Source organism: Manis javanica, chromosome 7, assembly GCF_040802235.1.
Source record: "Manis javanica isolate MJ-LG chromosome 7, MJ_LKY, whole genome shotgun sequence".
Classification (NCBI taxonomy): domain Eukaryota; kingdom Metazoa; phylum Chordata; class Mammalia; order Pholidota; family Manidae; genus Manis; species Manis javanica.
Window position 1 is genome coordinate 90,928,869 of NC_133162.1, and position 19,266 is coordinate 90,948,134.

The window sequence follows — 19,266 nt, forward strand, 5'->3', positions numbered from 1 at the left end:
GGGAGCCCAGGACTGCTAAATAGCCAGCCCTAGCCATCTGCACTGGAGCACAGACACATAGTATCTGCAGGGTGCTGGATACTAGGGAAATGGGACAGTAAAATCTGTGAGAGGATCCCCACAGCTAGCACCCCTGGGACAAAGAAAAGAGAGTGCTTTTTGAAAGTCTGCAAGGGACAGGGACCCCACCGCTGAATGGAGGCATCCTGGCACAATCAGCTCAGCAGCTGGGAACCCAGGGAACTCCGGGCACCCTAACCCCTGGGCAGCAGTGCAGCTCCAAGGCTCCTCATGGTGAAAAACAGCCTCCCACCCATTCCCACTCTGGGGCAGCCCCACCATAGTGGAGCACAGGCCTGAGAGTGGCCACAACCACAGCAACTGTGCACAGAGCTTCCTTCAGAGTGGCCCGGGGAAGAAGCAGAAACCTCATCTGCACGCAGCTGCCCAGCACAAGCTGCTAGGGGTCACCATTCTCCCAGGAGAGAAAGGCCACAAACTAGCAAGAAGGGATGTTCTCCCAGCTGACACATGCCAACTACCCACGACTATCTCTATCACCATGAAAAGACAGAAGAATTTGATACAGACCAGATTAACCCAGATAGTCTCCCCTGAAAAGGAATCTGGGGAACAGATCTAATCAATCTTCTTGAAAAAGAATTTAAAATTAAGGTCATAACCATGATGATGGACTTGCAGAGAAATATGCAAGAGCTAAGGAGGGAGAATACAGAAATAAAGCAATCTCTGGAAGGATTTAAAAGCAGAATGGATGACATACAAGAGGCCATTGATGGATTAGAAACAAGAGAACAGGAACACATAGAAGCTGGCTCAGAGAGAGATAAAAGGATCTCCAGAAATGAAACAATATTGACACAGGCGATGCTGCTCATGCTGTTTGACAAGGTCCAGGCATGAGGAGAAATCCTGAAAATGGGAGACCACATAACTGGCCCCTGCTAATTCCTGCAATTATTTTTGCAGTTGTGATGTTGGTGATTAGGCTCATATATGGGAAATCTTATGTACTTAAGATTTATTCATCTTTAGTAAATAATATAACCCAAAATATTGATCAAAGCAGCAATTCTGGATATGAAAGCAATGTTATGGGACCAACTGTTCCAGGCATATTGCCACAAATAAGTGAGGCAGAACAACCCAGGCCTCTCAAAACTAGATGCAGTTTGTTCCTCCTATTGCAAAAATTGAAACATGATTAACCAGGATTTATGATAAACTGGGCCATAGAAAAATCCCCATAGAAAAAAGATTTTTCTGAGAAATTTATATGAAACAGAAAAGTAATAAAGATTAATACTCCCCACTGCCCAGGGTCCCCCTTATGTTGCTTATAATATTAGAAGACACCTCTGGCACCCCCTCATAGAAAGAATTTATGAGCAAAATAGTAAAATTTATATTTATAAATATCCCATATATAAAAGTTTATAATGAATTTATGATAAAATATTATTATATTAATGGTAAGGTAGTAAGAGCAGATTTAGTGTCATTATATGAAAGATTAAAGAAGACTGCAAGGCCCTGGTGCCTGTGGACACAGGAGGAAAGGTGTAAACATCTGAAATTGTGGAATGAATATTATGAAAGAATAAGGTGGGTTTTTTTGTATTCGTAGGAATGTTGAGGAATGTTAAAACTTATGGGTGATAAAAGTACTATACCTAGACTTTAGATGTAAACCTAAACCCACATGTATCGGATAAAATTTAATTAATACTACATTTAATAACCAAAAGACATATAGCTTGCATTTTATATAACCTGCTTAAACCTTATATAACCTAAGACACATATCTTAAACTCTATATAACCTTACATGCTTATAAGTAAAAATCATAGCCCACATGCTGCCTCATGCCATTTTCTGTTTAGCACCTAGCATGCAGCTTACATGAATTACTAATCACAATAGACTAAGAGAAAGTTTAAAATTAAATGTTAAACAGCTACTATTAGAGCAAATGATGATATCTACTTAAGGGTAATAAGCTGGAATTATGTAGTAACTGACAGGAAAAATATTGTATTATTCATGATTAAAGAAAAATGTTTAACATTTAAGCCTTAAAAAGACATAAAAATAAAGACCCGGCCACTTGATGTCAGGAGATGTTACAACCTTGATTGGGTGTTTCGTCTCCTCATTCATCTACTCACTTGCTGATGCTGCCCTTTCCTTCATGACAGCTCAGCTGGAGCTGGACTCTGCCAGAATATTAAGAGAACTGTGTGACCAATCAAAAAGGAACAATATCCTAATTATAGGTGTACCAGAAGAAGAGAGAGAAAAAGGGATAGAAAGTGTCTTTCAACAAATAATTGCTGAAAACTTCCCCAAACCAGGGGAGAAAACAGTCGCTCAGACCACAGAAGTACACAGAACTCCCAACAGAAAGGACCAAAAGAGGACTACACCAAGACACATAATAATTAAAATGGCAAAGATCAAGGACAAGGAAAGAATTTTAAAGGCAGCTAGGGAGAGGAAAAAGGTCACCTACAAAGCAAAACCCATCAGGCTATCATCAGACTTCTCAACAGAAACCTTACAGGCCAGAAGAGAATCACATGATATATTTAATGCAATGAAACAGAAGGACCTTGAACCAAGAAAACTATAACCAGCACAATTACCATTTAAATATGAAGGAGGGATTAAACAATTCCCAGAGAAGCAAAAGTTGAGGGAATTTGCCTCCCACAAACCTGCTCTATAGTGTATTTTAGAGTGACTGCTCAAGATGGGAACACTCCTCAGGCTAAACAGATTTCACCAGAGAAAATAAAATCACAGCAAAGAAAGAATATGAACTAAATATTAACTAAAGGCAAAATATAAAATCAACTACCCACAAAAGCAGTCAAAGGGAACACAAAAGAGCACAGAATAAAACACCCAACATATAAAGAATGAAAGAGGAGGAATAAGAAGGGAGAGAAATGAAGAATCATCAGACAGTGTTTATAATAGCTCAATAAGTGAGTTAAGTTAGGCAGAAAGATACTAAAGAAGCCAACCTTGAACCATTGGTAACAACGAATCTAAAGCCTGCAATGGCATTAAGTACATATCTTTCAATAATCACCCTAAATGTAAATAGACTGAATGCACCAATCAAAAGACACAGAGTAATAGAATGGATAAAAAAGCAAGACCCATCTATATGCTGCTTACAAGACACTCACCTCAAACCCAAAGACATGCACAGACTAAAAGTCAAGGGATGGAAAAAGATATTTCATGCAAACAACAACTTGAAAAAAGCAGGTGTTACAGTACTAGTATCAGACAAAATAGACTTCAAAACAAAAAAAGTAACAAGAGATAAAAACAAAGAAAGTAACAAGATGATAAAGCGATCGGTCAAACAAGAGAATATAACCATTATAAATATATATGCACCCAACACAGAAGCACCAGAGTATGGGAAACAAATACTAACAGAATTAAAGGAGGAAATGGAATGCAATGCACTCATTTTAGGAGACTTCAACACACCACTAAGTCCAAAGGATGGATCCATCAGACAGAAAATAACTAAGGACACAGAGGCACTGAACAATACACTAGAACAGATGTACCTAATAGACATCTTAACAACTCTACATCCAAAAGCAACAGGATACACATTCTTTTCAGGTGCACATGGAACATTCTCCAGAATAGACCACATACTGGGCCACAAAAAGAGCCTCAGTAAACTCAAAAAGATTGAACTTCTACCAACCAACTTTTCAGACCAAAAAGGTGTAAAACTAGAAATAAATTGTACAAAGAAAGTAAACAGACCCACAAACACATGGAGGCTTAACAAAATGCTCCTAAATAATCAATGGATCAATGACCAAATCAAAATAGAGATCAAGCAATATATGGGAATAAATGACAACAACAACACAAAGCCCCAACTTCTCTGGGATGTAGCAAAAGCAGTCTTAAGAGGAAAGTATATAGCAATTCAGGCATATTTAAAGAAGTAAGAACAATCACAAATAAATAGTCTAATGTCACAATTATCAAAATTCAAAAAAGAACAACAAATGAGGCCTAAAGTCAGCAGAAGGAGGGACATAATAAAGATTACAGAAGAAATAAATAAAATTGAGAAGAATGAAACAATAGAAAAAAATCAATGAAACCAAGACCTGGTTCTTTGAGAAAATAAACAAAATAGATAAGCCTCTAGAAGACTTATTAAGAGAAAAAGAGAATCAACACTAACAGAATCAGAAATGAGAAAGGAAAACTCACGATGGACCCCACAGAAATACAAAGAATTATTAGAGAATACCATGAAAACCTACATGCTAAGAAGCTGGAAAACCTAGAAGAAATGGACAACTTCCTAGAAAAAAATAACCTTCCAAGACTGACCCAGAAAGAAACACGAAATCTAAACAGACCAATTACCAGCAATGAAATTGAAGCATTAATCAAAAAACTACCCAAGAACAAAACCCCTGGGCAAGAAGGATTTACCTCAGAACTTTTTCAGACATACAGAGAAGACATAATACCCATTCTCCTTAAAGTTTTCCAAAAAAGAAGAAGAGGAGGGAATACTCCAAAACTCATTCTATTAAGCCAACATCACACTAATACCAAAACCAGGCAAAGACCCCACCAAAAAAGAAAACTACAGACCAATATCCCTGATGAACGTAGACGCAAAAATACTCAACAGAATATTAGCAAACCGAATTCAAAAATACATCAAGAGGATCATACACCATGACCAAGTGGGATTCATCCCAGGGATGCAAGGATGGTACAACATTCAAAAATCCATCACTAACATCCACCACATAAATAAGAAGAAGGACAAAAACCACATGATCATCTCCACAGATACTGAAAAATCATTCAACAAAATTCAACATCCATTCATGATAAAAACTTTCAACAAAATGGGTATAGAGGGCAAGTACCTCATCATAATAAAGGCCATATATGATAAACCCATGGCCAACATCATGCTGAACAGCGAGAAGCTGAAAGCTTTTCCTCTGAGATTGGGTACAAGACAGGGATGTCCACTCTCCCCACTGTTATTCAACATAGTACTGGAGGTTTTAGCCATGGCAATTAGACAAAAGAAAGAAATACAAGGAATCCAGATTGGTAAAGAAGAAGTCAAACTGTCACTATTTGCAGATGACATGATATTGTACATAGAAAACCCTAAAGATTCTACTCCAAAACTACTAGAATTAATATTGGAATTCAGTAAAGTGGCCAGATACAAAATTAACACACAGAAATCTGTGGCTTTCCTATACACTAACAATGAACTAATAGAAGGAGAAATCAGGAAGGCAAGCCCATTCACAACTGCATTAAAAATAATAAAACACCTAGGAATAAACCTAACCAAGGAAGTGAAAGACCAATACCCTGAAAACGATAAGACACTCTTAAGAGAAATTACAGAGGACACTTACAAATGGAAACTCATCCCATGCTCTTGGCTAGGAAGAATTAATATCATCAAAATGGCCATCCTGCCCAAAGCATATACAGACTTGATGCAATCCCTATCAAATTACCAATAGCATTCTTCAATGAACTGAAACAAATAGTTCAAAAATTCATATGGAAACACCAAAGACCCCAAATAGCCAAAGCAGTTCTGAAAAGGAAAAATAATGTGGGCGGGATCTCACTCCCCAACTTCAAGCTCTACTACAAAGCCACAGTAATCAAGACAATTTCGTACTGGCACAGTAACAGAGCCACAGACCAGGGAACAGAATAGAGACTTCAGACATTAACCCAAACATATTTGGTCAATTAATATATGATAAAGGAGCCATGGCCATACAATGGGGAAATGACAGTTGCTTCAACAGATGGTGCTGGCAAAACTGGACAGCTACATGTAAGAGAATGAAACCAGATCACTGTATAACCCCACACACAAAAGTAAATTCAAAATGAATCAAAGATCTGAATGTAAGTCATGAAACCATAAAACTCTTAGAAAAAAACATAGGCAAAAATCTCATGGATGTATACATGAGCAACTTCTTCATGAACATATTTCCCTGGGCAAGGGAAACAAAAGCATAAATGAACAAGTGGGACTATATCAAGCTGAAAAGCTTCTGTACAGCAAAGGACACCATCAATAGAACAAACAGATACCATACAGTATGGGAGAATATATTCATAAATGACAGATCCAATAAAGGGTTGACATCCAAAATAAATAAAGAGCTCATGCACCTCAACAAACAAAAATCAAATAATCCAATTAAGAATGGGAAGAGTTGCTGAATAGACAGTTCTCTAAAGAAGAAATTCAGATGGACAACAGACACATGAAAAGATGCTCCACATCGCTTGTCATCAGAGAAATGCAAATTAAAACCACATGAGATATCACCTCATACCAGTAAGGATGGTTACCATCCAAAAGACAAACAACAACAAATGTTGGCGAGGTTGTGGAGAAATGGTAACCTTCCTACACTGCAGATGGGAATGTAAATTAGTTCAACCACCATGGAAATCAGTATGGAGGTTCCCCAAAAAGCTCAAAATAGAAATACCATTTGACCCAGGAATTCCACTTCTAGGAATTTACCCTAAGAATGCAGCAGCCCAGTTTGAAAAAGGCATATGCACCCCTATATTAATCCAGCACTATTTACAATAGCCAATAAATGCAAGCAACCTAATTGCCCATCAGTAGATGAATAGATAAAGAAGATGTGGTACATATACACAATGGAATATTATTCAGCTATAAGAAGAAAACAAATACTACCATTTGCAACAACCTGTATGGAGGTGGAGGGTATTATGCTCAGTGAAATAAGCCAGGTGGAGAAAGACAGGTGCCAAATGATTTCACTCATATGTGGAGTATAAGAACAAAGAAAAACTGAAGGAACAAAACAGCAGCAGAATCACAAAACCCAAGAATGGACTAACAGTTACCAAAGGGAAAGGGACTGGGGAAGATGGGTGGGAAGGGAGGCATAAGGGCAGGGAAAAAGAAAGGATGCATTACAATTAGCATGTATAATGTGAGGGGGGACATGGGGAGGGCTGTACAACACAGAGAAGACAGGTAGTGTTTCTGCAGCATCTTGCTATGCTGATGGACAGTGACTGTACTGGGGATTGTGGGGGGAACATGGTGAAGGGGGAGAGCCTAGTAAGCATAATGTTCTGCATGTAATTGTAGGTTAATGACATCAAAATAAAATATGAAAAAATAATAAAAAAGGTAACGAGGAATATCAAAAGCAGGTGCTGAGCTTTCAACCTTTCATTTGTAATGAGATTCCTACCAGCCCTGCAGTCATCTCCACTCACCTCTTCTTTTTGTACTTCACAGGTGTGTGGTTAGAGCCCTGTTACTCTCAAGCAAAGCAAAGACCCACTTTGCTACATTTAGCTTAAATGGATAAGAAAAGTGCTGTCCTAAATGTTAAATAGCCTCCACCTGCTTACCTGCAGCTGTTTCTTTTCTTGAAGAAGCCAGTCTTCTCTGGTGACATGGCAGATGTCCTGAACAGTGGCTTCCAGTGGCTTCAGCTCCATTCTGAGTAGGGCTTGAGTGTCATCCCTGCCAACCCTTAAAATAAAAGCATACACATTGGTGCAGATTTGGAGAAGCTGAAATCTTCAGATCCACAAGAATATTAAGAGCAGGAAATTTCACAAAGTGGCCTGCAGCTGTTCTCTTCCTTAGGAGTTCCAGAGGGATGAGGTCCCTTAATGTGAGCTTCTGTTTTAATTACAACTTATTGGTGCTTTTGCTTTTTTACCCATAGCCAATTTGCTATTATTCAGCTTGTGCCGCCTAGCACTATGGCCCCTAGCCACAGGTCAAAAGATCTCATTAATGGTATTTTTTATATTTATTACAGTGGATAAAATGAGAGTTCCTGTGGCTAGTATTCTCACCTGGCCCTGGTTGACTCACTCACTGCACACCTGTGGGTAATACATGGTTGTTGACTCTATAAAAAGAGCTCCACCCAGTGCTGTGGGTGTGACATGGTGGCAGGGCTGCAAGGCTGCAGGAGAGCAGAGCAGAGGCTGAAGTGGTGGCAGCACTGAGGACAGAGGCCCAGAGGATGGCTGTGTGGGACAGCTGTGCAGACAGAAGGGCCCAAAAGCAGAGACTGGCTTGCTGCATACAGACTCGCTCTGATTGAATGGGATTCTAGTGACTGATCTGCCACCTGGAAATAAATTTGGGTATAACCCTTTCACCCCAGAGAACATTTTGCTGTCAATTTCTTTGGTCACACTGAATCCATAGTGAACTTGCCCAGGGCTGAAACCCATTGGCAAGACAATTACATGTTAGAGTGATAACATTTTTATATATTGGGTTGAGTTCAATATATTTTTTAATTAATTTCACCTGTTTCTTCTTCTATTTAATGTAGCTATTAGATAATTTAAAATTGTGCATGTGGTTTACATTATATTTTATTGGACAGCACTCTCTTGACCAACCAGAGCTGAATTCCAGGCTGATATTGACTGTGAATATTAAAAAGAGGTATGACTGATTTCACAGATACTTGAGAAAGAGCTCTTCAGAAAAGGCTTGTCAAAAAGACTATTGAAAACCATTTAAAATCTGTTTGGCTCCTTCTTTTCTTGCAGGACTCAGCATATTTGGTTAAAGCAAGGCTGGTAAAAATGAATCACAGCTGTATGTTGGAGAGTTGCCTTTGCAGGATTCTTACAGGTAATTACCATCAAAGGATGAAAAACTCATACTTAAAGTAGTTGATTTCTAACTAAGTGCAGTTGGAGAAAAAAAGTATAAGCTAACCAAAACTGTATCAACAATTCAAGGAAGCTGTGTCTAAGAAACACCATCAACTAAAATTAAAAGGCAATGACAAGCTGGGAAAATATTGCCACATATGTGATAGAAAAGGGAAAAATAGTGCTAATTTCAAGAGTTCTACCAAATCAAGAATAAAACAAAGACCTACCAGAAATTTTTAAAAAAAAGGAATTACAAAAGATTAAGGAAAATTCTTATCAAAAATGATTTTAAGTGCAAATTCAAACAACATAAAATATTTTTTGTCTAACTGGAAAAAGTTTTCATAAACCTGTAATCCCTTGGTGATAGTAGAGAATAAGAATCAGATTTAAAATGTATAACTTTGGATCCTCTATTCCCACTTATGAGTTCATTGTATATAAATGGTCATATGTGATGCAGAAAGATCAGCTACAAAAAGATCAGCTATAAAAGTCCCACATTTTTTCTCAGTAGACAACTGAAAACCTCAGGCAAGTTCACTAAGGACTCAGTGAGACTGAGAAACGACAATAGAAAGTTACTGGGGTAAAAGGGTTTATATTCAGCTTTATTCTCCCGGCCATAGGTTGAGCACTAGAATTATGTCTGCATTCAGCAGTCTGTAGGTCTGTAATCCATCTCTGTCTCTGCCTTTACCCAGAGCACTGGGAAGAGCTCTTTATATAGTGACTCAGTCAAATAGCTTATTGCCTACAGATGTGGAAGTACTAGCCCAGGAGTAGGCCAATGACATCATCAAGTAGTTTAGGGTCAGGTGAGCATCCTGGCCACAGGAACTTCCATTTTCCCCACAGCAATGCAATCACTAAAACAAGGTCAGCAAAGAAGATGTAGTCCCATGGAAAATGAAGACTCTATATTGCTGTTTTTAAAGCAGGCATTGCAGTAATATGTATATATTATAAAAATGACATGCATTCTTACTACACTGATGACAGTGACTGTAATGGGGTATGTGTTGGGGACTTGATAATGGGGAGAATCTTGTAACCACAATGTTGCTAATGTAATTGTATATTAATGGTACCAAAAAATGGCATGCAAATAAAATAAGAAATAGGAAAATACCCACCAAAATTTTATCAGCTCTGGGTGGTGGAATAGCTTCTTTTGGCCAATCTTTCATTTTCTAAGTTTTCTATAGTGAGCATGCATTATTTTTGTAACTATAATAAAAATGCTTTCTACCATACACACTAAGCTCTACTAGTTACTTAAATATTAGAATGTGGACTACCTGTTGCAGCACTCAAACAAAACAGATATGTCTGTACTTTAAATAAATGGCATCCTTATATTAATGATCCAAGGGAATCTTCTCCTGCAGAAAAGCAGTGTCTGGGGCATGGGGAAAATGGAAGTTCCTTTGGCCAGGATGTTCACCTAACCCCAAACTACTTGATACTGTAATTGGCCTGCTGCTAGGCTACTGCTTCCACACCCATAGGCAATGACCTATTATTGACTGAGTCACTGTATAAAGAGCTATGCCCAGTGCTCTGGGTGGAGGAAGAGAGGAGGATTACAGACCTTCAGACTGTTGGATGCAGACCTAATTCTAGTGCTTGACCTTTGTTGGGAGAACAAAGCCAGGTAATAAACCCTTTCACCCCAAGAATGTTCCATTGTCATTCCTGAGTCTCACTAAGCCCATAGTGAACTTGCCAGGGGCCAAAATCCTAAGGCAAGACATCTGGCTTCTGAGAGTTTGAGGCATATACTAAATCCATCCCCTTCTCCCCTGGAATCTCCTCCCTCACAGCTGGGACTTAGCTGTCACATGTATATTGATTTGGGGCTCATCAAGAAGAATCATGAAGCTGCATGTTCTAAGCATACAGTCACACAGGTTCCCCCTCCTGCTACATGTCTTAGCAAAGAGAATGAGTAACTGATCTTAATATGCCTTGTGCTTTGTTAGGCAGGAAACTAGATGAGCAAGGTGGAAAGAAAAAAGGCCAGAAAGTCCACTAAAACAGACCCAAAATTAATCAATTAAAGTTCAAAAAGCTAAGAGCAATTGGCCTGGAATGTTTGAATATTCCCCAGATAAAGGAAGGTACCTCAGCATAGCCCATGTCTTTATTATGGTAATCATGCAGGCCCAACTTACTTTCTTTACCTTTACCTACATGCTGTTTTTTTCTCCTTCTGGCCCTAATTAAGTAGTTTGTAACCTAGCAACTAATTTAGCATTCAGGCCCAACCATAAACAACATAGTAAAAGGCAGAAAGGATTCCATTTTAAAGATTGTATTTTAATACCCAGGAAGTTAGAAATGTCAGATTCCTAACTTACTCTTTAGAAAACAGACAATAAATCAGCCCACCTTGGGGACTGGGCAGGCAGCCTGTTTGATCTGCTCCCAGACCAAGACTCCTGGTATCCCAGGGAGAAATCAGAGCAGGAGCTTCCTTATGTTAATTCTAAGTATTCAAAAACCACTTAACAAGTCTGCACCCCAGACCTTAGTCACATTCCTAAAGAATCCTTAAAAGGGGGAACCCCAACCTTTTGGGGTGTTCCTCTTCCTGAGGTCACTCACACTTTCTAAGTATGTGACCTTTTCATCTTAAACTTTCTTTCTCCAAACTTTTCAGGGCACCTCTCCTTGCTGAGGTTGCCTGCTGCACTTCTCTCTTTAAGTTACTTTAAATAAAACTTTTACTCTGTTTCACTACTGTGTCTCTGCCCTTCAATTCTTTGTTGTGGTGGGGACAAGGAGTGAGGAAATACACAATGCTCCCCCAACAGTTTTATCTGTCCTCTTCCACTCACACCTCATTCCACTCATTAATTCAGAAAAAGAAAAACACTATGAAGCCCACCTACCATGTGCCACAGACTGTGTTTGGTGCTAGGGGCACAGCAATAAACAGGACCTGCATCCACAGGAAGATGCAAAACAGTGGATAAATGCTCAACCCACAGCTCCAGATACTGCAGGAGTTGAAAGATGGAAGTGACTTCCCCACTTCCTAAATCTTGAAGTGAGCCGACCAAGAGCTACAATGAAACGGCCCTAATATTTTTAGACACAGTGGTAGAAAACATGTCACCTCAGCTTTTCTGAGTTAAGAAACAGCAGTTACAGGAAAGGGAACCTCGCTTGTATTCCCAACACAGATTCCCAACATATCATGTTATGCCATAACATGGTATGTTACTTATTATAACGTATCATGCAGTTCAGAAATTTATTTTAAGACCTGTTACTGTCTGTTTCACATGCTTAAAAGCAAATTATAAAATAGTAGTATATGGATAAAATGAAGGTTCCTGTGGCCAGGATTCTCACCTGGCCCTGGTCGGCTGGCTAGCTCACTATACATGTGTGGGCAATACATTGTTATTGACTCTATAAAGAGACTTGCCCAGTGCTCTGGACAACACAGTGGCACAGCTGCAAGGCTTCAGAAGAGCAGAGCTGAGGCTGGAGTGGTGACAGTGCCAAGGACAGAAGCCCAGAGGACAGCTGTGCAAAGAGGCCCAGAGGTGGAGACCGCCTTGCTGCATGCAGACTTGCTCTAAGTGAATGGGATTTTAGTGACTGATCTGCCACAGTGGGAATAAAGTTGGGTATGACCCTTTCATCCCAAGAACATTCTACTGTCATTTCTTTGGTCACACTGAATCCATAGTGAACTTGTCAGGGCAGAAACCCATTAGCAAGACATGAAAATGTTTAAATAGATAATAATAAAATAAAATAGTATGAATTGAGAATTTACTGTGCCAGACACTATCATTTTTAGCACACTCACTTCTCATTACAGACCTGAAAGGAAGATACTATTATAACAGTTTTGCTGATGAGGAAACATAGTGTCAGGGAGTTTAAGGGACTTGCTCTTGGTCACATAGGGAAAGAGCAAGAAGCAGAGGCTAGGGGTCATGATGCACTGGGCTGATACCCACTTTGCAGCCCTTTCATGGGCACCATCCACCAGGCAGGCTTTCAGCCACACTATAGTATTACCTACTGGCTTCTAGTCATGGGCCATCCATACCCACTGAGCACGTCCCCTTGCTCACCATTCAACAGGGCAGTCAGAATGATGGGGAGGGCTCAGGACAGGGAGGTAGACACCTTTGTTCAGCTTAGTTTCACCTTTTTCTAGCTTGTGTCTTTGGACTTACCAGCCCTTCCTGAAACTTACTTTCCTCCTTTTTAAAATGAGGAGGAAGAAGAGGATGCCTTCCCTATATGGCTGATAATGGGGAGTGAATCAGTTCAACTGATGGCCACTGCATACCTACTGTGTGCAGGCTCCACCCTCGCCCCTGGCAATGTGAGGAATAAGAATGAGCCCCCTGGTCCAGGGAGCTTGCTATTCCGTCCCTCATGTCTCAGGGCTTGTGCCGGGAAAATGAATGCTGTGCTCATATACAGAGGACACACACCCCTGCACAGGATGATGCTGACTAAAGATGCCAAGTTTCTGAAGATATTTACATCTATCAGAAGGGGAGGTCTTGTCAGCTACTGATGAGGGGATGGGTCTGGGCCCTGGGGTCTCAGGCTATTCATGCAGCCACACACCACAGACCGTGAGCCTCAGGAGAAGAGAGACTGAGCTCATCTCACGTTATCCCCAGTGCCAAGCACAGAGTAGGGGTTTAGCAGATATTTGTTGAATGATTGAATGAGTCCATGGCCTAGAAAATCCAGAAGTCATTTACATTCAGCTTTCTATTACATAGATCATTTCTTTGCACTAATTTATTTCCTAATTTGTTCTACTTATGCAAATAATAAAGAGTTTCTTGAATTTCCTAAACAGAGACCATTTGGGTTGAGTTGGAGTTGCTGAAGGAGTCAACAAAGAATTAAAAATTAGCTACAGAAAGGTTACAGGTGGCTAAACCGGGGATTCTCTCTATTTTATTACTCACATCATTACTTAACCCATCAGAAAGCCCCTGTGATTAACCAAAGCTCCTATCTCTCACATTTTGACTCCAGGTACAGGAAGACATCCACAGACACTGAGAGGTGGCCCCAGGACACACAGTAGCTCAGTAATAAAGCAAGGCACATGTTTCCATCCTCTGAGCCATATTCCCTCTTCCTTCGACAGTGTTGTTCCCTTTATATTTAATAATTCTTAGTGTACAATCCCTAATGTCAGTGCAAATTAGCATTGCTGCTATAAACTAATCAGTATGTAAAATAAGCAAATCCCTCAGGGGCAAGAATTTAAAACATGATGGGTGGAATGTAAGAGCAGCACCCTGTGCCAGCGGGATTGCTGGGTCTCTGAGACCCTGTGCCCAGCACCGAGATTTCATACTGAGACAGGGACCTTGGTTGTAGTCAGAGTAGGGTGAGGGCCTCCTGAAAAAGCAAGGCAGGGTATTTGCAGTCAGAGCAATGTAACTACATGCAAGGAAACTCCCTACTAAAACTCTGTGCTAAACATTCAGCTTTAGAGTCATTCTTCAGTGAGATCAGTTAATATACCCAAATAAAGAAGAGTAGCACATGTTTATTTTAGGCTAATCATTTATAATCATGTGTAAGATTCACTTTAACATGCTGAAAGGCCCAGGCCTATCTGCTGTCTTTCCTCCTTCAGATCTGATGAAGTGATTTTGCAAACTGGGCAAACTAATTTAGCAGGCAAGCCCAGCCATAACACAGTAAAAGGCAAGAAGTATTCCACCTTAAAGATAAGATTGCACTTAACTTAACTCTTTAGCAAACAATGCCTCAGCCCACCTTGGCAGCTGAGCAGGTGGCCTTGTTTCATATGCCCCCAGACCAAGATGCTGGTATCTCAGGGAGAAATCAACAGAGCAGGAGGTACTTGTATCAAGTTAATTGTAAATATCCTGGGACCACTTAATAAGTTCACACCCCTAAACTTTTTTTCATGTTCTCAAAAAATCCTCATCTGCCTATAAAATCCCTAGACAACGCACGAACCCGGACTCTCTTGTCCACACCTGGTGTGAGCTGGGAGCTCTGCCCTTTCACTTTATCTCTAAATAAAAGCCTGTACCTTGCTCTCCTACCTTGAGTGTTTGTGAAGCTCATTCTCTGGCTTTGTGAACAAGAACCTCAGCATCAATGCAGGCCCCACATGTGACTGCTCAGTGATGGAAAAATCCCGGCCTTTCTACTTTTGTCTTTTCCACCAATCATTTAAAGAAGGATAAAAGCCATTTGCCAAGTAAGATCAAACAGTGAGCACATTTTTTATCACTGTGGTAACACTCACCATGTGACTTTTGTGAGTTCATAGTTCAGGAATATTGAGAAAAGAATCAAACACCACTTGGGAGCAGGGAAGGGGATCAACATTTTCTGAGCCAGGTGATTAATGAGTGTGCATCTGAGACACACTCACACAGCCACCCTCTCCCTGTCCAGCACCCTGCACCCCCATGGCCCTCCAGAGCCCTTCTGGGTTCTGAGGGCCACCTTTGAAAGTATCTGGAATCAGAATGCTCATGGGACAGAGGTGGGACCAGACAATCCATGTGCAAGGACACCCCATGACAAGATGGCTCATGGCCATCGCTATAGTTTATACAGTCATATGGATAGCACAGAGGGTTCCTTTCCCACACAGGAGTGCCAGCCTGCCAGCCTTCAAGGCATCAGGACAATTGCCATTTTAGGCCACTGCTGGAATCATAGAATTTTAGTCAGGGAAAGAACTGTTGGGGGAGCACTGTGTACTTTCCTCAGTCCTTGTCCCTGCCGCAACAAAGAATTAAAGGGCAGAGACACAGTAGTGAACCAGAGTAAACGTTTTATTTAAAGTAACTTAAAGAGAGAAGTGCAGCAGGCAACCTCAGCAAGGAGAGGCCTCTGAAAGATTTGGAGAAAGTTTAAGGTTAAAAGGTTACATACTTAGAAAATGTGGGTGATCTCAGAGAGAGGAGTACCCCCTGAAAGGTTGAAAAGAGAGAGTTTAAAGTTAAAATGTTATGCATTTAGAAAGTGTGGGTGACCTCAGAGACAGCGCCCTGAAAGGTTGGGGGTTCCCTCTTTAAGGATTCTTTAGGAATGTAACTAAGGGCCGGGGTTGCAGACTTGTTAAGTAGTCTTTGAATACTTAGAATTAACTTAACACAAGGAAGTTCCTGCTCTGATTTCTCCCTGGGATCCTGGTGCCTTGGTCTGGGAGCAGATCAAACAGGTTGCTTGCCCAGTCCCCAAGGTGGGCTGAGCTATTGTCTATTTGCTAAAGAGTAAGTTAAGAATCCTACATTTTTAACTTCCTGGGTATTAAAATACAATCTTTAGAAAGGAATCCTTCCTGCCTTTCACTATGTTGTTTATGGTTGGGCCTGCATGCTAAATTACTTGCCTAGGTTAGAAACTACTTAATTAGGGCTGGAAGGAGAAATAAAAACAGCGTATAGGTAAAGGTAAAGAAAGTAAGTTGGGCCTGCATGATTACCACAATAAAGACATGGGCTATGCTGAAGGTACCTTCCTTTATCTGGGAAATATTCAAATGTTTTTGCTTTTTGAGCTTTGATAAATTAATTTTGGGTCTTTTTTAGTGGAGTTTCTAGCCTTTTTCTCTTTCCACACAGCTCATATCTATTCTCCTGCCTAATAGAACCAAAATTCATTGCAACCAATGCTCTCATGGTCAGTTAGGACACCTCAGCTCAGATGACTATTTCCGACCTCGAGAGCTGAGCATGGCCCTTCTCATCACCTTTGCTAATCACAGCTTCCTATTGATGACCATTCTGTCAATTTACATCACATGACTTACATTTTTCCACCTCTCCCTCCTTGGGAATATGGGGATCCAGAAGCAGTTTGGGCCAGTGATATACTCACTGTGTATCACCAGCTCCCTCATCCAACAGTGCCATGGATTTGGAGGCCACTCCAACACCACAACCAAATATCCTCAGGAAACAGAACACTGTTGCTCTGTACAGCCTTACCCTACTCACAGTAATGACTGCCGTGCAAGAGAAGAGGGGCCCATGATATGTACTGGGGTTTGTAATAGCTGTGTGCCCAGCACAACCAGCTTTTGAACAGACTTCATTTGAATTTGAGCAAATAGAGTGATATGAGAGACCTTTATAGGAAAGCTGTAAGGCTGGAGGTACTGGAGGGAGGAAAGCAAGGACAGTGCAAGCAGAACAAAGACAGCACCAAATAGCTCTGTGTCATATAAGGAAGGAAGGGACAGCTATTCCTGGATTCCAGTACTGTGACGACAAACCCCGGATGCAGACCCCCTCCATCTGGAAGGAGGAGACCTCTGGCTGTCCATCACCCAACCCTGAGCCAATAAAAATTCTCCACATACCCCTGGTGCAGCCCACTACCTCCTCCCTTCCCTGTGCTTATAAAAATTCCCTGCCTGCCCTGCTGAGGGCGACTTCTCCAGCCTGTGTTTCAGACTGGTGAACCTCACCCAGGATTGCACTCAGATAAACTGCCTGGCCCTTTGTTGCCTCTCGTTACCTATTTATTTCAGTTAGAATTTATCTTACATTTGGTGCCAAAACCCAGGAGGGAGCATGAGTGTGGAGCTCCAACTGGCCACTGGTGGCCCTGCCCCCTCTTTCCCCAACCCGGGACCTCAGCCTGCTCTCCACTGTGTGGACTATTTTCCAGTGAGTCCCTCAGTTTCCCCCAGTCTGTTTCACTTCCTAACTCCATTTCACCTGGTCCGTTCAAAATCGTAGCTACATCCAGGTTGGGGCATCTGGCCCCTGGGCATCCAGCCCACCCTCTGCAGGCATGTGGCCTGCCCCTGGCCCTGCAGTGAAGGAGACGTCCCTCACCCAGGCCCCAGGACATCTGTGGGCATCCAGACCGCCCCTGGCCCTGTGGTGTGGGAGACGTCCTTCACCCAGGCTCCCAGGACACCTCCACTGACTTGGTGCACTTGGGACGCTGGGTGCTTCTCTCAGCAGGATTAGTTGGGGGGTGACACAGACATGGGGAACCAGCCCTCAAAAGCAGAGGCTCAGACCCCATTGTGGTGTCTCATTTCTAATTTGGCTACTCTATATTTGTCCCATGAAGTTCGCAAATGGAAAATTTGTCCCATGAAGTTCGCAAATGGAAGCTGGTCTTTCTTTGCTCTAAGGGCTGGCCTCAGTATCCCTTGGACAATCAATCTCGTTGGCACCCTGAGGGAACTTTTGATTTTGGCTTCCTCACTGACTTGACTAATTATTGCCACCGGAGCAGAAAGTGGGGTGAAATCCCATATGTGCAGGCTTTTTGGACTTTGCGCGCCCTCCCAGATCTGTGTGTTAAGTGTATTCCTTCCCAACTTTTGTTAGCCCAGGCCTCTGCCAAAGACCGCCGATCTCTACCACTCCTATTACTGGGAGGCTCTTCTCTACCCCCCTTCCTGCTCCTCCAGGCCCACTGTGGGGTCCAGCTCCCTTCCTCAATGTTCATGTCCTCATCCCTCCTTCTCTCTCTCTCTCTCTCCACCACCTTGTTCCCCTTCTCTTCCAGTCTCTCCACCATCTTGTTCCCCTTCTCTTCTGTTCGTGCTCCACAGGTGCCAACTCCACCTCAAAAACAATGGATAAAATTCCCCCATATCCTAGTCCCCAACCTTCAAGTTCTGCATCAATTCCCAAGTTGTATCCCCCACTGCCAGTGTCGCCTCCTCCTTCCCCTCCTTCAAACCCACTGCTGTCCTACTCACTGCAGCTGGCACCCAAGTGGTCTAGCCCTCCCGTAACCCACTCTAAGTCACAACAGTCTCAAGCTCATGTGATGGCTCCTCTGAGGGAGGTGGCAGGAGCTGAAGGTGTAATGCAGATTCATGTTCCCTTTTCCCTGGCAGACTTGTCCCAAGTGGAACAGCAATTGGGGTCCTTTTCCTCCAACCCCATAATGTTCGCTAAACAGTTTAAATATCTCACATGAGCTTACAAGCTCACCTGGCATGATGTACATGTAGTCCTCCAATCCACTCTAGCCCCGGAGGAATATGACCATGTCACAGTGGTGGCACAGCACTGTGCCAATGAGGCCCATGCCACAGATGAATGGGAACCCATGGGCAGGGAGGCTGTTCTCTATAAGAACCCCTGTGGGATTGTAATTCTCCTAAGGGTGAGGCATGCCAGGATCGCATGGTTCGCTACTTGTTGGTGAGTATGAACTCAACCTTGCAAAAGGCCATCAATTATGATAAGCTTAGAGAGATTACACAGAGGCCTAATGAAAACCAAAACCCATCAGAATTCCTCAAGCACCTCAAGGAAACCCTAGGGGCTTTTACTAAGGTTGACCTGGCCTCAGCGTTGGGTCCTCTCTCCTGGCCATGCATTTCGTAACTCAGTCAGCTCCCGACATCAGGCGCAAGCTTAAAAAGGCTGAGGATGGTCCCCAGACCACTCTAGGAGACCTGGTAGATATGGCATTTAAGGGTTTTCATGCCCGAGAGGATGAGAGTGAGAAGAGGT

General features: G+C 41.8%; 1 protein-coding gene across 6 annotated transcripts in view; it reads right to left on the reverse strand.

Annotated features, from left to right (window-relative positions):
- The window catches only part of LOC108394314 (disrupted in schizophrenia 1 protein-like), a 151,431-nt gene that overhangs the window by 109,267 nt on the left and 22,898 nt on the right, over positions 1 to 19,266 (reverse strand). For all 6 annotated transcript variants that reach the window (XR_012133332.1, XR_012133329.1, XR_012133331.1 and 3 more), the window contains exon 2: positions 7,496 to 7,619. Coding sequence is in view for 1 of the 6 variants with exons in the window: in XM_073241288.1 (XP_073097389.1) it covers positions 7,496 to 7,619 (124 nt within the window). In the remaining 5 variants the exon portion in view is untranslated. The remainder of the gene's footprint in view (positions 1 to 7,495; positions 7,620 to 19,266) is intronic.